The sequence below is a fragment of the Alligator mississippiensis genome, chromosome 1 (assembly GCF_030867095.1).
Source record: "Alligator mississippiensis isolate rAllMis1 chromosome 1, rAllMis1, whole genome shotgun sequence".
Taxonomy (NCBI): Eukaryota; Metazoa; Chordata; order Crocodylia; family Alligatoridae; genus Alligator; species Alligator mississippiensis.
The window spans coordinates 65359225-65383639 of NC_081824.1; the positions used below are offsets into that span (position 1 = coordinate 65359225).

At 39.5% G+C, this 24415-nt stretch overlaps 1 protein-coding gene across 4 annotated transcripts in view; it reads right to left on the bottom strand.

Moving 5' to 3' along the window:
• Window positions 1–24415, bottom strand: part of COL12A1 (collagen type XII alpha 1 chain) — a 133896-nt gene that overhangs the window by 17930 nt on the left and 91551 nt on the right. For all 4 annotated transcript variants that reach the window (XM_006262249.4, XM_059731248.1, XM_014596676.3 and 1 more), the window contains 12 exons: window positions 24210–24348; window positions 22123–22265; window positions 21814–21923; window positions 14524–14673; window positions 13272–13349; window positions 11834–11920; window positions 7960–8013; window positions 7239–7334; window positions 5671–5724; window positions 3368–3421; window positions 2065–2118; window positions 1027–1098 (listed from right to left, as the gene is read on the bottom strand). In XM_006262249.4, coding sequence (XP_006262311.2) covers window positions 1027–1098; window positions 2065–2118; window positions 3368–3421; window positions 5671–5724; window positions 7239–7334; window positions 7960–8013; window positions 11834–11920; window positions 13272–13349; window positions 14524–14673; window positions 21814–21923; window positions 22123–22265; window positions 24210–24348 — 1091 coding nt within the window. The remainder of the gene's footprint in view (window positions 1–1026; window positions 1099–2064; window positions 2119–3367; window positions 3422–5670; window positions 5725–7238; window positions 7335–7959; window positions 8014–11833; window positions 11921–13271; window positions 13350–14523; window positions 14674–21813; window positions 21924–22122; window positions 22266–24209; window positions 24349–24415) is intronic.

A 24415-nucleotide genomic window follows, 5' to 3' on the forward strand; every position in this document is an offset into this window, starting at 1 on the left:
GAATGGTTAACACCAACTTCAGAACTGAAATCAATAAAGCCTGGCACTTTAAAGCACACAGACAAACTAAGGATTTTTCGTAACCCCAAAGAGTTTGGTGGAGAAGATAGAACTGCTTCCATTTTACGGAAGATGGAAGCTAAAGGAATTTCCTGAGACCACAAAACAGCAGAGTCAGGATTAGAATGTGTGGCTCCCAGACTCCCACTCCCATGCCCCTGCCTCCAGACTGTGGTGCCTAAGAGCTAGATATATAAGGCAGTGCAGCCTGGAAAAAGGTGCAGTCTGCAGGAAAGGGTCCAGAGCCCTCTGTTTACTCTGTATGCATAGATACTATGTACATGTAATATATATATATATATATATATAATGTAGATAATTATGACAGAATATGACAGAGGGCTCTGGCCCCCTTCCATGCTGGCTGGCACAAGGAAATGCATGCCTCAGCTTTTCAAGGATGTCACAATTCTTGCACTGGCATGTGCCTTCTCAGCAATGACATGGCTGATTCAGACAGAATGTCTCCTGGGGCAATGCACCTTCTATCCTCTCCCTTCCACTGTGGGCTCTGGTTGTGAACAGAACCCACAGTCCTTAAGTAATTTTAAAATCACGTTATTAAAACCCAAACATTTTCAAACAACTGTAATCATATAACATTATCAAAGATTTTCCACCTTCAGCAGCATACCACTTTTTACTATAAAAAACACTTTCCAGTAATTCTGCTGACCTAGCTCTTGATGTTTACACAGTGTAGAAATATCTGTCTTGGCACGTACAGTCTGCACTCTTTTTAGTGGAAACCAGTAACCACAATTTCCAGCCGCAGCTATTAAACTGAACAAAAAGATGTACTGAAAAAGCGAAATTGTCTGAAATGAGGATTGCGGTCTTAGCTCAGCTTCAATATATTAACCACGGTGACTGGCACAACTGACACTAATATTCTAAAGCTGGGATAAGGCTCATGTTTATCAACAGTCTGAGTGTATTGAAGCTTCAAAGGTATCATTATCTTACTGGTGACCCGCGATCTCCTGGTTTCCCTGGTTTTCCACTTGGACCAGCTACTCCTGGAACGCCTGGGTTACCCTAAAATAAAAAAACAAAAGGAATGCTAGAAAAAACATGGTAGTCTGAGTGTAACTGGCTGATTGTGGTTCAGAAATCTGCCATATCTTTAAGTGTCAAGCAACATCTTAGGGAAAATTACTTACATCTTTACTTTTTCCGGCACATATAGTTCAGTTTTACAAAATAAACTGCCTTTCAGAAAAATAATTCATCTGTACTCAAGATCTTGTTTTTTACATAAGGCCATATTTCAAAAAAATTTAGGTATTTAAAGATGCAGAGAATGGCCTAGAGGGATGTTGAAAAGTTCCCACATGCCTTAGGACTCATTTTCATGAGCATCTCCTGTGTGAAGGTCAGATAATCTGGCCCTATAACTTTGTGTGGCAGTTCTGTGGTTGGCACAAAAAAAACATGTCAATGGGACAACAAAATTCAGTCTAGTGATTTTAGATAAATGTGAACAAATCAAAGACGAATACAGTATCCAACCTAGTTACAAATATATTCTGATATGCAGCAAAGTTAACCATTTTAAAATAGCCAGGACTACTCCAGTATTCTCTTTACTGTTTTTTCTTACTTTCTTTGTGTAATCACAGGATCTGTTTCTCTCTCTTCTTTATAACCCAGCAGCAACTAAGGAATATGTACTTTAGAGTTTCAGTGGATCTGATCACAATATGCAAAGTTCATAATTAATTTTCGCTAAAGTATAGCCAGGTGACCCTTTCTGCTCTTATTTACACTGGCAGAAGTCAAGAGTTTCAAACTAGTATGAAACTGCTACTAAGCAGAATCAAAGCCTAGTAGCATCAGTACACACAGTTTTATGCTGCTAGAAGTTATCCACTTAGCAAGAGTTTCAATGGCAAATTTCCCTCAAATAGAGGCTTCAAAGAATCGGTTTCTGTGTTTTGAGAGAGAACGCAGAAGCTACATATATCTTATTTCACAGCATAATGGATACAAGATTATACTTACTCCTGGTCCTGGTGGGCCTCTGGGTCCTGTGGGACCATCTTTTCCTGTGAAACCCTATTAAAGTAATTAAAATAATTACTGATTAATATGGGCAGGCCTAGGACTATATTAATTTACCTTTACAAACATAAAGCTACATATAACTATGATCTTCATACGAATACCAGTGTGTTGAAAAACGTCTCAAAACCACTAACATAACATGTCAGTTACAAGCAAATTGTGCTGCTGTTAATGCCAGTTAAATATCCCTGTGGAACAACAGTTTCCCCCCATATTAAAAGAGCCTCAGGAGCTGCTGACTCATTGAGCCTGAAGTACCTTCTTTCCAATGGCAGCCAAAATAGGACCAGAAATCCACTGTTCCCTTCCCTGAGGTGGAATCACAGGTTTGACCTAGACTAACTGAGGAGATGAGTCATGACACATGAAGTAGAGAGGGGCCTATTCAGCCAACAATTTCCCCTAATGCCCCACATGGCAGTGTAAGCATGAGGGTCCTATACTACTAAATGGAGCAATCACAACAACTAGGTCAGTGAATAGAGGTAGGATCTATTATCCTATTTTTCCCTGTCATGACAGAAATATTCTTGTCCCTCAAATGAATCACCTTTTCTTTTATCAGCACACTGGTCAGCACAGTTTATTCCTCTCCGTGAAACCATTGAGTTCTCACTTCAAAAAAGTTTTGTTTGAAATGAGATCTTTGCCCCTTTGCTGCTATCACAAATCAAAAGGCAATAGGAAAGTGTAAGCAGACCCTTTTGACATATGGAGCAAATCCACTAGAGTGTTTTACCTAGAGAACAGAAAAATAAGCTTCTAAAATGATAACAGAAGCAGTTGCTTAATGCAATCAAGAAATGCCATCTAAACTGAGGTCAAGCATCGAGAGGCAAGTCCTGCCTTAATGATGGAAGTGGCAGATTCTGAAGGAGTGTGCCTGCCCCTTGGTTATGCCCAACTCAGTTGTGGGGAGGAGTGGGTAAGGATGGCACGACTGAATAGAAGGAAGAACATCAGACAAGCAGGTATTCACAGATCACAGTAAGCGGATTCTTCTCCAATTCTTTCTGGGAATGTGGGAATCACAGAGGCTACTTAGTGAACTGGAGTAACCTCAGCACAAAAAGGGAGGTTTCCTCCCAGTCCCCACCAGGTATCTTCCCTTAATCCAATGGGGCTCTGGGCAAAGAATTTCTTCCTAAAGGGCACTGAGCAACAGAAAGCTATGCTATAGCTTCACATGCGCTGTGGAGCAGAGCCTGGGCAACAGCACTATAAACTGAAGAAACCTTACCCTTTCACCTGGAGGTCCCATTGGGCCAGGTGGACCGGGTAAACCCGGGGTTCCCTATGGGGAAAAAAAAGAAGCAAATTCATACAAGCCAGAACAGATACCTCTGATGTCTAAACACTCCTCTACAATGGAATATTCCTGTACAATGGAATATGTTACAGCATCCAAATTAATCTGATACTGTGTTTTGGCCATACAAATAAAACACATAAATAAACTATTCCCAAAGATCAGCTACATTTTAACCATACAAAGGAAAATGCTTTACCTTTATTCTCTGGTCTACTGTATTTTTCCTATTTTAAAAAGTTTTAAAAGGAACCATAAACCATAAAACAGAACTATTTTTATAGCCTTCTGAAACATGGCTTGCAGACGTTAGCCACTCAGTAAACACTTGGTATAGAACTCTGCTTATGAGACAGTCTTCTCTCAAATGCGTGGCTCTGATGAAGCACGAGTTACAACTTCCTTTTACTACCCCTTTTTCACATTTACACTATTCTTTTCCTCTCCTGTTTTTAATGATCCGCTTCCACATCTTGCACTGTTCAGACTGTCTCTTTTATTGAAGCTTCTGTGTCAAAAAACAAGTACTGAAGTTAATCACAGAGGGTGCCTATACACATGCTCCAATGCATTCTAATTTGAACATATTGAAGCAGACTCAATTAACTGATTCTGATCTGCATTCTAATTAGAACACTCTAGCGTTGCTGCAGCATCATGTGCATAAGCCCCTGCATGTTTAAAAATGTCCACTGGGGCACTTAAAGCATCTAATGGCTATTTAAAAATGCACAGGGACCTAATACACATGGTGCTGCAACATTTTAATTAGAGCAACTCTCCAAGAACTGCTCTAGTTAAAACACTTTCTCCCTCCTCCCCCATCAAGCACCCAGAATGCCTGATGAGAACTAAGAGCACTCACCATCTCCAGAAGGTGCTCAGTGCCTTGCAGAGTCAGAACCAAAATTACAGAAATTAGAGATGAAAAAACCCTTCATGCCATCTGCTCTATTTCTCCCCTGCCCCCCCTTTCAGTCCTGGGTAATTTCCTACCAGACATTTTATACCTTCTGAATATTTATTCTTCACAGTCATGATCAATTGAACAGGTAAAGAAAACGAGATCCCCAGGCATCTCAGTTTACTGACCTCTGTTTTATATAGAGGTGCACCAATATATATTGGTCTCATATTGGTTCAGCACTGATATAAGGAAAATTGAGAGTATAGGCAATCAGCCTGAGAGCATGGAGACCAGCAATGGGGGGAGGGGGGGAGTCTATTGTGGAGGAAGGGGTAGACAGAGGGAAGGGGCAAGGGGGGGAAGGAAGGAGCGTGAGGGGGCAGGTTGAGGCCCCCATGGTGAGGGAGGGAGTGGGGCTGGGGCTGGGGCAGGAGCTGACCAGTCAAGGTGGGGCGGGGCAGGGCATGAGATGGAGCTATAAGGGTTACCGGGGGGGCACAGCTCCCACTGGTGCATGCACCCCAGGAAGGCATGGGGGGGGACATGTGCACCCAGATCTGCATGTGGGGCAAGGGTGGGCTGCCACTGCAGGCTGAGGCCAGAGGCGATGCCAGGCTCTTCCTGGTGGGGATGTTGGCCCAGGCTGTACTCAGGGTGAGCAGCAGTGACGCTGGGATGGGGACTACTGGGGGGCTACAAAGAATTGTGAGGTGGCTGCTCCAGCCCCAGCCTCAGCCCCACTTCCTCCCTCACTGTGGGGGCCTCAATCTGCCTCCCACATCCCATTCCTCCTGACCACCACTTCCCCCACAACAGACTTACCAGCCCAACACTAGTCTCCAAGCTGTCGGACTGCATATTGGTAATCGTATTGGTATCAGCTGATATGGCTCATTAAAAATCAGCCATTGGTATCGCCCCAAAGTATCTCTATTGGTGCACCCCTAGTTTCATACACAGGGCACCATTTATGTCACTCCATGGGAAGATTAAGGACCATGAATGGACAGTACAAATATGGTGCACTGTTGTCAAGATAAATTATAGTTTCAAAATATCCACTGCACCAATAAACCTGAACAACTGAAAACAAGATGTATTTAATATCGTTTCCAAACCCAGAAGCATAGGGATAAGCGGATACTTCCAAATCCCTTAAATGGTTTAATATTCCCTAGATTTCAAATTGCCATACGCAAACCTAATACATTTCCTAAGCAGCATATAGGGAACATTAGCTTCCATTAATGTTAGTGGCAAAGGTATGAAGAGGACCTATACATTGCTGTAGATTTAAAAGAGAATCGCATTATAAAAATTAACTTACCGATCGGCCTGATAACCCTGGCTGTCCAGCATCACCTTTCATTCCTGGGCGACCCTATAATCATTATAAATAGTACTTAGAATCTAAATTACAGTAGCAAAGTGTCTGACATAAATGAACATTCCATATTTCTTACAAGAACACTAAATGAATATTTAAATCACAATACATTACATATTGCATAAGTGATATGACCAAGTAGCTGTTCACAGGAGATTGCATTACTACAAGAAAAATAATCACTCTCAGCCAGAATTTATGCATTTTCAAGATGCATGAATTCCAGTTGACATTTTACTAACAAGGTTTATAGAAATACCTGTAAATTAATATCATAGCTGTCAACCAGAGCCACAAAACTAAATCAACAACCTTTTTTACAGTTTAATACCCCTATCTTAAAACAAAATCTATCTGGTCCCACATGAACAAACAAGGGAAAAAAGAGGGCAAAAGGAATTTTACCCCATCTAATTATACCCCTACACAGAACTTTAGATACAGTTTTATCCTGGAGTGCAAAGACTGTTCAACAGTACAGCCACAATGCTAGCCTCTGCCAGGAGAACAGAACTAGATAACGGTTTCTCCTTATCCCATCATCTTTCTATATTTAGTCAATGGATTTTGGTCCACTTAGGGGAAAGTCTTTGAAAGACCTCACAGGTCTGCTCAGGTATATGACATCATGATTACCTAAGAAAAATAACCTGTAAACTTCTTAAAAAACAGAATAAAAAAGATGCTAATCCATGGTCTCTTCTAAGAGCTGAGTATACACAAGATGAGGTGGGGCATTTCCGCACCCTCTCTTCATACCAGACATACTAGGGGGCTGCATTTTAAAAGCAAAGTCTAGCCATTTCAGAAAACATGAAAACAGGTATTTTCCATACTGGCCTGCCTGGTAACAGGAACAGCATTAACAGCTTTTCTAACAGCTTTTCATGGTACTTGAAAGAGTGATGCAATCAAGTGCTTCAACATTAATAAACAAAATTGATGAATAAATATAAATCACTAGTTGGTATTACAAATAAAATTATACGACTCAGAATTAACATTAGAGCTTCTTGTTACTAAAAACTAATCTGATGACAAATTCCAGGTAGAATGTTTTTTGGTGTTTTCATTTTTCAAAGTCTTTCAAATTGAATTAGACAAAACAAAAATATTAATTACATTCCACAAATATAAGGAATGTATTTAGCTTTTCAAGATGTTTAGCATCCATGAGCCATCCTAATGAAGCTTTTCCTTCGACTTTATACCAAAAAAATCTACACTATCTTACAAATCCTTCCATTCTGTCTCTTTATAAAGATCCTATGTGAATTTAATTTTTATTCTCATGTACTTTTATTCTCATGTATCGTAAAACTACAATATTTGTTAAAAGTGACCAACTTAAATAGTAAAGAGCTGAAAGGAAAAACAATGAATAATGAATAAGAAAAGAAAGAAAGAAATAATGAAACATAGTAGGTAAAGGCTTATGGAAACCACTACCATAATGTCAGAGTGTTTCTGTTTCCAAATTCACTCACTCATTCAGAATGGCTACTCACAGGTTCTCCTGGAATTGAAAGCCCATTGGGACCCTGCGGACCTGGGGGACCTTGAGGACCTGGTGGACCTATGTCACCACGAGGACCAACTGGTCCCTTAAAAAAACAGAATAAAAAAAGACATTAGACTGCATTCTCTTCCAAAAGCTCGGTATGCACATGTACATGGGAAACCCTGGAGCGTGGGGATAAGCGTATATACTTCCAGTAACATGGAATTCCTGCAAATCCTCATTCACTCAGCATTTCTACTGCAGGGAGATCAATGCTTCTTTTGTAGTAAATAGATGTTACTGGAGTAAGACTGCAGGATCAGGCTGATACATTCTATACATTTGGTAGCATAAATGAAGGCACTACTATCTACTATGTATGGAGGAGAGTCTATCACAGAGAGAAGAGGCTTGCTTGCTTTCCCCATTTGTACAAAGCTTCCCAAGGTAAGGGGAGCCATGCTGCAGAGTTAGCATTCCCACTCTGATGCACATGGTCTGAAGTTCTCCTATGCTAAAGGCACAGGACTTTGAGATCCAAGAAAAAACAGATGAAATATATGTTCTGTTTCTTAATGTGCTATATATACACGCCATATACCATATTCCTGTTCATAAAATGTATACAATCTCATAGCTGTACATATTAGGTCCCTGTAGACTTTAATATACAATATTCATGGAGATGGGCACATAAAATTATGGATGCATTTCCCAGAGATACTTACAGTTGGTCCATTCAAACCCCTTTCACCTCTAGGACCTTTAGCTCCTGGACCACCCTAAAACATACAGTTGAAAAGAAAATAGGTTTGTGTACTGATGGAGGGAAAGAGCACACTTCCAACATAACTGGATAGATTAACAATTGGTATGAAAAAGGTGGTTAACACCTAGAGGGACTTCATGTAACTGCTAGTTCAGGTAATGAGATCAGAATCCATAGTCCCTGTTGAGACCATGGTTAATACAATCCAATCTATGGATGATTTCTTATTTGCATTCAAGCTTTTTTTTTGTATTCAAGGTGGTTTTTAAGGATTTTTTATTTAAAACTTCTTAGCATTATTCCATGGTAAAGCCAACTGTACCAAAGTTTTGACCACACACAAATCTTTGAAATAAGCAGAACGCTGTATGCATGGTGCTGCAATGAACATTAAGGCAAGAAAAAGGGCCACACCAGGCCCCAAATAATAAAATAATTCTCAGTGAGCCAAAAGAACTCAGGAGGATATTTAGAAAAACAGAAATTTATGTAAGTGAGTTTTCTACTTCTAAGAGTAACTTTTGATAGACTGTGGGACCCATGAGCCTCAATGAAAGACCAGAGAAGTTCTCCCTGTCACTGCACTCACCCCAAGTCACCACAGCTGGGACTTGAACTTGGATCTCCCACGTGGTAGGCAAAAAACTACCACACAGCCACCAGTGTTGGTACTACCCTAAGATTGTACTCTATGGACAAGGAGGAAGAAAATGAATTGGCATCCATCTAATAAAGTGAAGCATTTTGGGAGTGGGGAGTCTTATTGCCTTGAAAGAGATGGAATCTTTGGTGAAATGGCCTAATCTCTTGCCTTACTAGTAGGTCTTAAGTAATTTAGGGTGCAGAGAGAAATGCAGCTCCCTGCTGTACGCAGGAAGTGCCATGAGTTATCGCACTCCCCCAGACCCAACAGATGCTCACTGTTGGGTCCTAGGGGTTGGGGGATCAAGCTGCAGTTTAGAGCAGCTGCAAGTCTGCAGCCGCCCTCCCCTAGCCCCGTCTCTCCCCCCTCCCAGCCCCAGCGCTGTCTTCAGAATGGGAGGGGAGAAAGGGAGCAGAGGGACCTTGTTCTACGGGTTGCCCAGTCGGTGCTGGAAGGTGGTGCAGATAAATTGGAGCTTTAATGTATATAATGAGGGTTCAGAGTGGCACAGGATCAGGCCCTTTTAAAGCATCTTCAGCTGTGTACTTGTGGCTGTAGAGTACTTTTAGGGGCCAGATCAGGCAAAAATTGTCACTTCTCTTTGCACTCAGGTACTTGTTACCTAAGATTTCCATTTGGGCCATGCTGCCCAGTCATGGCTCTCTGCAATTCAGCCTGTGGAACCAGAACTTTTTGAAGGCTTTCATGATGACACCTAGTTTGTACACCTCTTAGGAGGCCAAGTTGTACTCTGACTATAGACTTGAGCTGAATCATGAAGCTCTCTCCTCTCCACAGACCACCTTGCAGTTTCCCAGTTTTTTGTTTTATTATCCAATACTTTTGATAGTTCGAGTTTATTTACAAAACTAATATAAAATAGCACTGAAAGACTGCTCAAAATAACAACCAAATGTTGTAGGAACAAATTTCCAAGTTAGTCTTATTGAAAATCTCTTACAATCTTAATAATAATAATCACCACAGCTATTTGGAGAAAATTTTAAAAACATAGAAATACAAAAGAAGCAAGTCCAGATCTTAGCTGCTGACTAACATGGACCAGCTATGTTTCCAGTAAAGAATTTGGATCTTCGTAGAGACAGAATGCAAATTGACCACAGTCCTGGCTCACTTTCAACACAGTTAAATATTGATGTGCTAATCCAATATCAGGATTTTATTATATGGGAAAAACTATGGTGACTAGTATGGTTTTGCTGTATGTATTATCTGTCTTGAGAAACAGCATACCTCACTCAGAGTGATCTCAGACATAATGGAACTTTATTTATAGGAAATAGCAAATGAAAGTATAAGACTTTGCAAATTCTATTTTTAGTTATAATGAACATTGTTATTTATCTTTGAAAAAAATGGCACAACATTTTTGGGCCCATCCCAGTTCTACAGAGACAAAGGTTACAAGCCCTTTCTCCTTAATGATTATATTAGGTCAACCAACTCCATCCCATCTGGAATCCAGGATGGAGACTGGGAGACACAGAACTCCATGAAGACACTGGGATGTGTTTACTTCTAGCTTACTGTTACAGTTGAGAGGAAGGATGTTTGTAAAACTAATTACTGAACTCCTAGCTTATGATGGCATCAAAATAGAGAGAAGAAAGAGCTACTGGGTTGAAGTTAGCTCTCTCTCTCTGTCACACATGCACACATGCGCATGCACATGTACACACACACACACCAATTTGCAGAACCCAGACATACCACTATTCATAATTTTCCTTGCCCAACCTGACAGGGAAAATAATCCTACTCTTTGGGTGACATTTTGACTTGCATTGTCTGGCAAGAGCACAACTTCCATTGGTTCTCATTGAGGCAGGATTTCACACTCTTCCTTCCCAAATTGTGTGGGTCTAACTGCAGCCACTCTGCAGCCCCAATGTAAAATGAAATAGAGATCTGCAGGGAACTGTTCTGGAAAAACTAACTCTTGTGCATCATCTCCTCATTTACATGTTCCTGTCTTGGAGAGACCTGTGCAGAAAAAGCACAGAGCTTCCCTAAATCTAACCAAGAGAAGGTTAGTGCAGAGCAAATTTATCTACTTCACCTCCTACTGCTGCATAATGTACTGACAGACATGACAGTGGTGCTGAGAGATGTGACAGTTTGTCACGCTATCAGCCACTGAAAGCGCTCTACAGCTGTGCACTGACAGAAGCCCACAGCTGCAGAGTTCTTTAAAAATGTCCAATCAGCTGACAATCTGAATCCTCATTATATGCAGAGCACCTTCATTAACGTCTGTCCACACAGCCGGGAGCAGGGTTGGTTGGTAAAGCCAAGCTCTGCTCCCCACACTGTCTTCGGAATGGGAGGGGGAAGGGAGAGGAGGGAGCTCATTCTGGCGGCTGCCCAACTGGCCCCTGAAGGGGCTCCAATCCACCTGCCCACCCCCCAGCACCAGCTGGGCAACCCCCAGAACAAGCTCCCTTTCTCCCCACACCCCACCATTCCAAAGACAGCACAGGACCTTGAAGGAGAAAAGGGCAGGGCTAGGGGGAGAGCAGCTGCAAAGACACAGCAACTCTAAACTGCAGCTCATCTCCCAATCCCTCGGACCCAACATCTGTTGGGAATAGGGAACTACACGTCTCTCAGTGCCCAATGTATGCCTATGACATTTCCTCAGAGCTTTGACACTAAATGCCATATAAAAATCAAGCAATTAAACATCCTCTATAGACACCTGTGATACAAAGTGCAAACAAATGGAGGAAGATTTGGCTTCTATAGGATCTAATTATGCCAACCTTACACAGCGTAGCTAATCAGACTGACTTCAGGAGAACTAAGCAAGAGTCTGGTATTATTCAGATAAGTAAGTGTAACAGAATCTGGCTTATGTTTTAAGTTACAAAGGTACTCAAAGTTTAATCAAGAAAACAGTTATTTAAAAACATAAATCTAGTAATCCTGACTCCTCCTATTATTATGATTGTCCATTTGACAAAACCCCATGCTATTGCATATATTAGATGGCTAACACTTCTGCTTAGCAAAAGAACTCTACGACACAAATAGCTAGTGTTCTGTAAGATAGGGATGTCTAAGACAATCATTGTGCATATGCTTGTTTGGTTTCCACCTGCACTAGCAAATATTGGCTCACTTTAGTAAACACAAAAACCATAAAATAACTATACTAATAGTCCCTTACAGCAGGTCCAGGAGGTCCTTGGGGTCCAACGCTGTCCTGTGTGCAAGTGCAAGCATTTGGAAAAGCTGGACATTTTGCTTCATCCCTCTGAAATTTTAAATATAATCATCAGACTCAATTTAAAAAAAATACTGTGCTGGTGGCATATTATTTTCACTTCCAAAAAAAAGTTCTCCGTTACCTAACCTGAAGAAACATTATACTGACACATAACAGTTCCCTAGAAAATCTCATTTTCCTAGATATTCTACAGTTTTTGATATTCTTGGAAAATCATAAGGCAGTAATACAGAAGGCAAAGGCAACAATAAGCAGGGCTCAACTTCTATTGAATTTCAAATGCTCTAATTAAATGCTCCCTTCTATTCTTTTACAAAGTTAAGAAATATTGCATTGGATAGACAGTTTTCAAAGACCAAAATAAATGTATTCTTCATAGTTTCATAGTAGCTAGGGTTAGGAGGGACCTGAACAGACCATCTAGCCTGACCCCCTGCCACAGGCAGGAATGAATGCTGGGTTCACAAGACCCCAGACAGGCGATCATCCAACCTCCTCTTGAATTTGCCCAAGGTAGGGGCAAGGACCACTTCCCTGGGAAGCTGGTTCCAGATTTTGGCCACCCTAACTGTAAAATATTGTCTTCTGTTCTCTAACCTAAACCTATTCTCCATCAGCTTATGACCATTGTTCCTCATCATCCCAGGTGGTGCTGGGGAGAAAAGGGCTCTAGCTATTTGCTGTTGATCTCCCCTGATGAGTTTGTAGGCAGCCACCAGGTCCCCCCTCAGCCTCCTCTTGCTGAGGCTGAACAGGTTCAGGTCCCTCAGTCTCTCCTCGTAGGGCCTGTCCTGCTGCCCTCTCGCCAAGTGGGTGGCCCTCCTCTGAACCCTCTCCAGGCTGGCCACATCCCTTTTGAAGTGCAGCGCCCAGTACTGGATGCAGTACTCTAACTGTGGCCTGACCAAAGTCTCATAAAGGGGGAGTATCACCTCTCTGGACCGGCTTGAGATGCACCTTTGGATGCATGACAAGGTATGGCTGGCCTTGCTGGCTGCAGCCTGGCATTGGCGGCTCATGTTCATCTTGGAGTCAATAATGACTCCAAGATCCTGTTCCGCCTCTTTTTCAAGTTCAGTCTTAGAACTTATAATTATTTTAAAATGTTAACATTTTGCACACAATATTTAAAGGGCTATATATTATTGAACTTCAAAATATGCTGCTTACTACTTCTCTGATATTTGTGCCATCAGTCTTCAGATGACTCATTTTAGCACATTCTAAACTTCAAATTACAGCACTATGTACTAGAAACTTTTACAATTATGGTTCAGATAGTATCTTGCTACAAGGCAGAATAGCTGCTTAATATTACAGTTGTTGAGTGTTTTATGAATATTATTTCCTAAGCAGCACTGAGTTCACTTGTACTTACCATAGCAGGCAGGTCACAACATTTATCTCTGCTAGTCCAAACTGCACTACATACTATGTCAAAATTCTGGATTTCAAACTGAAAAATAATGAAAAATGGTTTTATTCTTTGATGCGTTAAAGCTTCAAGAGTTCTCAGACATACAGCCTAAAATCAATGCAGTTAAAAATTAAATATTTCATATGTTATTAATTATTTCGCCTTTCAGAAGAGCAGAAGAAAAAACTGCTTATAAATGCACTTCTTTAGACCTAGGTTTGCCTCAACTCTGACACACCTGCTGAGTTCCTGCTGGGTTCTTACTTGTTCTAGGGCATAAGATAACTGATTTCAGGGACTCAAGAAACATTTCACAACACTTAATGAAGAATGCAGATGAAATACCACATCTGCTAACTGCTTGTATATGTGTGCTTCAACATGGAATCTGGCCTAAAAACATCTGGACCTGCTTTAAGGGCTGCAAAACTTGGGTCATATGTTAGTTTCTGTGTGGAACTTTCCATTCACATCAGTGGGGAATAGTTCAGCATGAAAGCAGAAGATAGAATATGGCCATTAAGTAGACTGCAGGATGAAGGCTTTTTTTCCACTACTAGCATCCTAACCCTGCATCCTGATACCTGGAAGCAGGACCATGTGCTCACCAGAAACCCTCTCCAGGAATTATGATCTGCAAGTGTGAGTCAGATTGCAGAATAAGGGCCTATATGAAGACTAAACATTAACACTGATTATCCATTAAGATTTCGGGATCCATTTTATTAGCTAATTTATGTGACTTTCACAGCAGCAGCTGATTTTCCATACAGGTTCTTAGAGTGAAAGGCCGAAGTGATTATTTTGATCATCTAGGAAGACCTGCTGCGTAATATTGGTAATAGACTTTTCCTTAAAACCTTATAAAAACCCATTCTTAAAAATTCCCAGCATAGTTTTTGCTGGCTTCTTCCAAAGATTAAATTCTCTCACTGTCAAAAATTTGTGTCTTATTTCTAGTCTAAACTTGTATAGCATCAACTTTGATCCATTGGCTCTCATTCTACCTTTGATGCTAAGTTGAAGAGTGCTCTTCTATCAAATTTCTCTGTCAGGTACCTAATTCCCTGCACTATAAAACTTTATAGTCTAGGTGCAATAGTAATCTCTCAGTAATCCATTTAATGACCCATCTTTCTCAAGAAAAATAAAAAACAGACAGAAAATGGAAAGAGGTTTTGAGTTAAGAAATGAACAAAGTTTTATTTCTTACTGTTGCTGTCTTCCGATCACCTTTCAGAAGTTTACCAAGTATTTCATAGCCATCAGTTGTGATATTTCCAGCTTCTTTGATTGGTCTCTCCATTGTTTCACTGCAGTCAACGTAAATCTTAACACTTGTTGAGGTTACAACAATGTGAACCTGTCCAAATAAAGTTATTTAAAATTTATTTAGACACATAACCAATAATATGTGAGTACATTAGAGCTTACATAATGCTTTCCTATGTAATATTGATTCCATTTGCTTTCCAGTAACCTACCTCTACTATTAATAAGGAAAAAGGGCTAATTTCAAGGAAGTGAGGCATTTAACAGCTTCCTTAAAGAAGTTGAAAATTTGGAAAGATAAACGCAAGCACAACCAACAAGTAAAAAATCGAATTTAATGTAAAGTTGTAGAATTATAAGCTATTTACCTAAAATTTAAAAGCCTGCATGGAAAATAATTAAGATAGAAGGAGAAGGTAACATAAAAGAACTAGGAGAACAAGTGGAGGGAAAGCCCTTCTTGTCCTGGGACCACAAAAAGTTTATGAGTTTGCAACTGCCTCCTGGCTAATAGAGTAGGTCTATCATTCACACCGTACATGGTCTTAGATTCATGGATCCTGGGTTCATCTGCCACATATAACTCAACCAGCATGTTAAATACATAAGAAGCCAGTGGGAAAAGAAAAGACTAGCCAGAAAAAACAAAACAACCGGATACATACCCAAGAGGAGAATTTGGCTTAAGAAGGAAGAAATAATGTGTCAAAATATGGGAAACAGGGAAGAAAAAAGTCAAAGATTTAGGAAATTAGGGATGAAGAAAAATAGAAGGTAGAGAAGGACATCCAAAAGAAAAAAAAAAAAAGAAAAGAAAAGAAAGAAAGGAGGCAAGAGCAAAGAAAACAAGGTCACAGAGAAAGAAGAATGATATCCGTTAGGAATATAAAAGAGAATGAAAGAGGATATTCAGGCAAAACACACAGTACACATGGTGATTTATCCTGCCGTGACTGCACAGGATTAAGCACAAGAGCATGTACGAATAAAACAAAAGGAAAACCTATTGTTCACTCAAAACAGGCAAAGGACTTAAGTAGGTTGTTTCTGTTATGTTAATGAAAGTTATATATTTCCTACTGATTCATGAAACAAAACTCAGAACTTCAGGAATCTCCATGAAAGAAAAGTTCCACTGTATTTTGTGAGTCAATATGCAGCTGGTTAAAAAACGTCAGGCTCTCACAACACATATTCAAAAGTTTTATAAAAAAATTGCTCCTGTCACATCTCTCCAGCATTTTAAATCAAAGAATATTAATTTAAAATCCCTCAAGTCATTAAGGAATATGCACATAGATATAAAAATGAAAAATAAACATTTTAAAAGCAGATTAGCTATTAAACTTTACACTTGTAGGCAGAAGCAAAAGGTACAGCACATTCATAGCATTTGATGAAGTAGGCTGTGGCTTAAAAGCTCATCCCTCTCTGAATGAGTTAATTTATCAAGGTGCAGAAAGAAGTGACAATTTTCACCTGATCTAGCCACAGAAAGCAGCTTATAACTGTGACCAGACACAAGTGCATGGCTGCAAACAGCTTAAAAATGGCGGACTGGGTGAAAATCTGACCCCTCATTTTATACGGTATCAGGTAAAGATTAAGAAAATGTAGCATCTTTTGTAACTTGTGTCCACACAGCTCCCAGCCTGCTGCTGTTTTCAGAATAGGAAGGAGGGAAGGGAACTGAGGGAGTTCAGTCTTGGGGCTTTTCAGCCCTCCCTGGAGGGTGTAGCTGGTGTATTGCACCCTCCTGAGGTGTGGGGAGAATCCAATTCTCCCACCCACCCTTCAGCACCAGCTGGGGAGCCCCAAGAACGAGCACTCCCTGTTGTCTTTCCCCCCTCCAATTCTGAAAACAGGGAACACTGGCAGAGAGCCCTGGCCATTGCTCTGGGAACCTGGCTACAGGCTCCCAGTGTTAGATTTCTCTCCCTCTAGGACCAACAGTGAACTTCTGTTTGGTTTAGGGTAATGCTGTAACTCAGGCCACTTTGCAAAAATCATTCTGAGTTACAGCCGGCAGTAGCAGTTCTGTCTGCACCTCTGTAAGATGTCAACCCACTCTGCCTTCTGCCTAACTTCAAACTAACATGGCTAAGTACCTCTCTCTTTAGACCTTTATTTATCTGCCAAAATCTTTTGGGGTTCTCGTATCCCTCAACTTGCATCCCCCATAAACTTGTGGAAGTTGATGGCATCCCTAACAACTAAGACTGAGGAGGAACAGCACCTGCTCTATTTTAGGTGTTTATAATAAATTTGATAGTATCAGGAATAAAACAATTGAATGCTTGAATTCAATTCTTGGCAGGTAAGAAAAAATCAGTTCACCTTAAAGAAAAGTTAGTATTTTTTTTCTGTCCAACCTCCAAAATACCAAGTGTTCTAAATCTTGATACAAGCAGTAACTTTGGACTAGATACGGCAAAGAGTGGGACAAGAGAAAAGAGAACACAACTTCTGGGAATAAAGAAAGAAGTAAAACAAAGGCACACATGAGTGAGTTTTTAGGAATATATTCTATTTTATTTTTTTGCTTCAATTGCACTGAATCTTGTATTTTACTATAACCAACTGGTTCTCAAAGCACAAGGATTGTGTGCCCTGGGCATTCTCTGAAGTTTTGCCTGTTTGCATATTTTTAAATAGACAGAGATTTAGGTTCAATATTCTGTATTGGCATTAGGTGAAAAGGACAGAATTTTTGCATTGTCCCAAAGTGCCCTGTTGTTACAGCACAATACTGCATAAGAAATATCAGTATTTGATGTCTATTTTTAAAGTTTAGCATAAAGTTGAAAGAAACTGAGATTCCCTTGAATGTCTTGAGTCAGCAAGTAACTACAGTTTCCTGAAAATTTCCCTAAACATGAAATGGATTTACTTTATGAAATTGCATTCAAGACTTTCAAAAACTGTCCTCAATTTTTTTGTCATCTCAAGTTCAGTTGATATTACAATGTAATACTTGGTGTAGTGTGAGGGTTTTTTTATTAATGTACTGATGCTGTCTGTTAGCCAACTACTAAAAAATAAGAATAAGGGTGTAATCAAGCATGTCCACAATATGTTTTGGGTTTACCAATTCCTGGCAAAAAGAGATCTGGATGGAGACAAACCTCCCAGAAGAAGAAATTGTAGGCATTATAACAAACTGTAAACCAACTGTCATTTATAGCTGATAATAATGCTAAACTCTTTACAATGATGACTGCTATATTCAGCTTAATCCCATCTTCAAATGTACTTTTATAATACTAAGGGACATCAAAATAATGCAAGTATTTCTATTGGAATGTCATATAGTATAGCAATAAGGTAAATGGCATCCAAAGCTTGTCTTCATAACAAATACATCACATTATTACCTCAGCCCCCTCGACCCCCGCTCCGCACCCCGACCCCTTTTTGATTTTTATAAAATAAAGTATTGATGAGAGATGGGTCCAAATTAGATCTAAATGCCAAAATACTTTGGGAAAGGTCCAGATCAATATCCATAGTCCAAGCTCTAGCCAAACTGGGGAAAATCTCCACAAATGTATCTTCAATTTCACAGTGGAAATTTAAGAAGGACTCACACAGGCCCTTATGAGCCCTCTTCAGCCCCTTACTGGTTTAGATCTGAGCCTGGCTTTCATGGTTCAGATACATCTCTAATTAAGATGTTTATCTAACACTGCTAGTAAATAAAACACATGTGCATTCATTTGTCTGGTTTCTTTTTAACATCCTCTGCTTGAATAGCAACATTATTTCCAATTTCTAACAAACTAATGTAAAACATCATTTCTGAGTAAGTTCAGGTGCCAGATGGCATCAAAGACCAAAAGAAAATGTGATTTGCAGTAGCCTCTCTCGCAGTGGACCTTTCTAAAACAGTATTCCCTGACTTGGTGATCTACAGCTAAATGAACCATGTCAATAAACTATGCATACTATTGTCCTATTTTAAAAAAAGGCAAGTAATAGGAAAGATAGCAATACATTACAAAGTTTCCTACAGTTAACTGTTTGAACATTGCAATCTAAAAGAAAGTCTAGAATGGTAACAGGAATGGACAGTAAAGAAGGTCATTCTCTTCAAAAGGTCCAGATGTAATTTTAATGATTGTATAAAGGAGTCAACATTTTTCCTAAGGGACTAGCCAGATTCAACAGCTTTCACCATAGCTATGCTACGCAAAGCCTTCAAGTATGCCAAAGTAAATTCCCCAAGACAGTTAGGTGTAGGATAATTGCTTTTTACCGAACAAGTCTGTAGGTCATTGAAATGCCACAAATGCCACAAAAATGTTTGCTATTTAGAATCATTTGATCATATTTTAAAGATCATATTTGATCATATTTTAAAGCAAACATAAAAAGAACTAAAGTTCCTCAGAAAGGTGTTAGTCTTGTATTTCTTTCATTTTGCTGAAAATATTGGTATTCTTCATTAAAAGTAATCAGCCTCTCCAACATTTGAGAAATTCTCAGTGCATGCATTGAGGGAATCCCTTTACCAGGAATCTGATTCATGTAGCAATAAGGTTGGAGGGAATCTAGGGACCAGATAGATTCAGATGTTAGTTACACTGGTGTAAAATCCAGAATCTCTCAAAGTCAAAATTACTCCAGATTTACACTGGTGTAGTGCATGATCTCAGAATCTTGCTGAGTATGTTTTGAAAGTGCTAGAATTGGAATCATTCCACTGCAGTAAAGAGTAGGTACACATTCAATCTTCCCCTGAGCAACAAGGGCCAGTCTAGTAGTCAACAAATCATGGATATGTACCTAACTATATATTTTGCATATTGCTACTGCTCCAAATTGATCAATGGTCAACAAGATAGCTGCATTTCTATAATGATGGAAGAAACAAAACACTAGATTCTAATTTTTGCCTTACCTTTATTTTTCCTCAACTAATTGCTTGTTTTCTTTCCAACAGCTTATATGTATAAGATACCCTTTATGACAAGCGGTAGAAACTCTGTTAAACCCTACCATATGCATGGAAAGGTGCTAAGAAAATTATGAGTCTGACTAGCGATGACTGTGGTAATAGTCACTGCTCCTCTAAAGAAAGCTCAGTGCTTCAGGTAAGGAACTTTGAGATAGTTTACAGTCCTCAAGTGGGGAAGGCTTAAACACAAAATTGCTAAATGCAATTCTGCCTTTTAACTTTGCTTGTTGGTTATAAATATAAATTCGCTTTTATACCACAAAACTATCTTTTCTACATTTTACTGAAAGTTTTCGTACACTTTTGCAAAAGGACACATTTTCTTAAAGTTCATGTATCCTATTGAGCTGTCAAACAAAGACAGACTAAGGGCCAAATGCCAAGTATAAAACAGAGGCCATTCTATGCAGCTGTGATCCAACCTGCCTACTGATAGCTGGCACTAAGTCAAAGCAGTAAACATTCTTGATTAAGATAATAAGTTAATTAAAACTGAAAAAACCATCCAAGATGATTTAAAAGAAATTTTTGGTTTCGTCCTTTGCTTGTTAAATTATACAAAGCAGAAGTTTAGATAGCAGCCACTTGTGTTCTAATTAGGCGTGAAGATCATGCATCACTGTACTTAAATACTGGCCTCACAAGGAGACTGGAGACCCAATCCTTTCTCTCAGCTTGCTATTTTTAATGGCAGTAGTAGAAGACCCAGCACCAAGCCAGTAGAAGCAACCTGATTTCAGTATCAGCAAAGGAATGTTGGCACAAACTAGCAATCTAGGAGAGTACATTATAAAGAAAACAAATGGTCTATTACAACCACATGCGGTGGCCAGAAGTTAAACAGAAGGGAGATAAAGGAAAACAGGGAGACATGTATTTCAGCTGACTGAAAATGCTGGAATTCTAACTAACATTCATATTATTCATATCCTATATCTAAATGCCTAAAACAGCAGAGAGAAATCTTTAGACATATATATATGTAAATACTCTGGGACAAACTCCTTCAAATGTTCTTTTGTCAGAGGCAGGCATGGCTCAGAGAACCGAGCTACCTGAATTAAGTCCCTGAAATGCATATATGAAATTTATTTACAAAAAATTACACAATTATGTGCTAACCTAAAAGTTAAGCCCCTCTCACTAGTTATTTTTGTTTGGAAAACTCTGAAATATTTGCATTAATTCTACAAACTGAATTTTCTTTAACTCAATTTTACTTTATATGACCTTTCTATTCAGACAAAGCAGATACCTAACAAACAACCAGCAGTGCCATTCGCTATTTAGGCATCCTACATAGATACTAAATAAAATCATAAAAATACTACTACTCAGCATTTACATGGCAGTTTCACTTGTGGGTTTCAGAAGGCTTTGCAAAACTGCTTTCAGATGGGAACAATAAGAGAGTAAAACTGGCCCAAAGGAATTGGTGCAAGGTTGCACAATAAGTCAGCTTCAGCCAAGAGAACAGAACTTAAGCCTCCTGACCCTCTTACAGTCTTCTTCAACCAAAAAAACCCCTTATCTTGTTCATTTAGATGAGTCTAAATCTTACTGAAAGTTGACATTCTCCAAACAGTTATTCGTCCTAAGAAAAAATGGCTCTTGTCCCCTTGGATCTGAGTACAGGTAGAAAACTTTTTTTTAGCAACAATATTATACTCATGATGAGAACTGAAGGTGCTGTTGGAGGAGGTGATAGTCTCATACAATCCATGATTCCAATACAAGAACACATATTCACAAATAGACTTTATCCTCCACTATGTGATTTCTCCTAACAGTTCTCTCTTCTACAGTTAAGCTATATTTATGCTAAACTTTAAGTTATAGTTCTGCTAAAATTTATCTTAAATGATTCTTATACCTATACACATCCATGCTTTTATTTCTTCTGCTGCTCTTTTAAATTTCTTATGCTCCTCCCAGTCTTTTCTTATTGCAGTCTCCCTTTCATCTTCTCAGTTTCATATTTTCTTTCTCATTATCTGATATGATTGAACAGTCTTTGATCTGTTTTTCAACTAGGCCCCACCTCTGAAAAATCCTTTCTAATACTAGGCCCAATCTAACTGCCTCTGAAGTCAATTGGAGCTTTAAGAATATACTATTTCAGAGATCTTGACTCATACCTTTTATAAATCACTGTGTAAATGTATAGTGCTGATCAAACTATAGGTAGGACAGATCCAACAGTTTTTGTTTGCTTATCTGTTGTTTAAGAGCAACACTTTACAAGACAATATTCATGATATTTTAAAACATTACCTTGTGGAAGCTTCCATAAAAGATTTTCTTTACTTCATCATTATCAAAAGTTACTGTCTGAACTTCTCCTCTTGCATCCTTGTTAAAGAATGACAGTACTTTGCTGGAAGCTGAATAATTATAATGAACAAATTTAATTTTAGATACAGACATGGTACAAGTCAAACACAAAAAAATCACCATCTTAGGCAGAGCTATGTAAACACTGTACAGTTCTACTAAATGCATTATTAATTGTATCAATTCATGCAAAGCAGTTTCATATTTCCACTTATAAACTTCCTGTTCAGTAAGTATAATTATCCTTACGATCAAGAACCACTCCAACTTGTGGTTTGTAATCTCTGTCTGTAATCTGCCAAATTGCAAATGGCTCATTGGGGGTTTCCGGAAGAAGACGGAATAACAGTATGATAGTGTAAGCCTGTGGCAATCCCTCTGGGTGAAGTTCCCTGTTAAGAGGACATAAGGGTATATTTTTCTCATCAAATATGCATGAGAAAAATGAAAAGATCTTCATCATTTTCACTTTTTTAAAACCAAGACATACCAGAAGTTGAAAAACCTACACTTATTAACAAAGCTCAGCATCTTTAAATAAAGGAAAAATCCCTGAGCAAACAGAATTCGCATTATGAGTTATGACTTTAAGTAACAGTCTGCATTAGAGTAGAGATGGGTAGGAATGATGCAGGGCCAGCAATAGTAAGTGTCAGCCAGCTGAGTCCGCCAGACTGTAACTGAGGGACTCCAAGGGATTGCATTTTGGTGCCTGAGCTTGGTTGCATTTATAGGCTGTAGTGTAGGCAACTATCATGCTGATTCAGCTGATGGCCACTGCAGAATAAAGGTGGGTCACGGCCTTTGTCTGGGCCAGCCAGTTTCATGTTGAGAAATTAGGCACTGTGAGTACAAGGACTCAGCTGTGGCTGATCCACCCACAGAGGAATAATGAGAGAGGGAGAGGTTCTACACACACTGTGAAGAATTTGGGGTACCTTTCCCTAGTTGTGATCTCTCTAGTTGTGTTATATTCCTGTCCACTCACTTTACTGGACACCAATGTGGCAGAAAGCCAAAAATAAATATAAGTATTTTAAAGGACACCTAGACAGCCTGTAGCTGAAAAACCTTTGGCATAAAAAGGAAGCAGCAGGGTGGATATGAGAGGTTGTATAAGAAAGAAAGATGAGTTTTTCTTCCATTTAGCCCATATGGCTTCATTTTATAGTGTCAAAGTTCTGCTACTGGCTGACAGCCAGTGAGTTAAAACAAAGATAGTAGGGAAACTTCCACGAATTTGAGACAAAGTGACAAAACATTACATTTTGTGCCACACAGAAAAAATGCACTCAGCAATATGTAGTTGCCCTACGAAGGATGAGGATGATGAAGTGAATATAACTCTAATAATAAAAATTAACTAAGATATGAGTGCAGCTGTTCTACTCTGACTAGGAAATATAATTGCCTGAATACAACAGTTTTAACAGAGTTTACTTTTCTAGCTTTACATAACATAGAATCATAGGGAAGTAGGACTGGAAGGGACCTCAAAAGGTAATCTACTTCAGCCTCCTGCTCAAGGCAGGATCATCCCCAACTAAACCATCCCAGCCTAGCATCTGTCTAACCTCCTCTTGAAAACTTTCAGGAATACAGATTCCACAAATTCTCTAGGCAGCCTATTCCATTGTTTAACCACCCTGACAATCAGAAAGTTCCTCCTAATCTCCAATCTAAATTTTCTCTGCTTCAGTTTGAGACCATTGTTCCTAGTCCTGTCTCCTACAGCCACAGCAAAATGCTCAACTCCATCCTCTCAAGCCCATCTTCATCCTCTTCACAACAGATATGGGTCCAGAATTACTTTGGGGCACAGCAAACTAACCCTTCCCGCCCCCCACCACTTTAATGGCGTTGCTGTTTGCATAAGTTTGCAAAGTCAGAGGTGTATTGTGTGTTAATTCCAGCTCCTGTAGCAAATTTGGAGGCGTAATGCGCCTTCACTGACTTTGGGGTGCAGCAAATAACTTTGGGGCACAGCAAACTAAACCCACCCCTGCACCCACCCACCCAGCTCAGGGACTGCTCAGCCTGCCGGCAGCTCGCTCTCCCCTCCCTGCCGCCCTCTGGCAGGTAAGGACACAGGGGTTTACTTCGCCCTAACTTGAAGCAGTGTTTTTAAAAAACACCACTTCAATTTAGGGCAAATTAAACCCCCATATCATCTATAAATGCCCAAAGAGAAAAACATGTATAATTGTGGAACCTATTTCTTGGAGTATCCTCTTGCAGGTGTTAATAACATTAGCCATAAATTTTATTAATCCTCTCCCACCCTCTTGTCCTATATACGAACTCTTCTAGGAAAACAGTTTAAACAGATAACTTACCGTGCTGGCTGGGTGATAAAGGCATTTTTATGGAGTCTATATGCCACATAGCTAGGGAAAGATCCTGTTTCCAATGATACTCCTTGTACAGAAGCAAAATGCTTCTCTGTTAGGTTATATGATTCCAGCATCTTGAAACCTTTATGGGGGGGGGGGGGGGGAAGGGGGGGAGAAGCAATTTATAGTATTTAAAGAAATTGCAACAA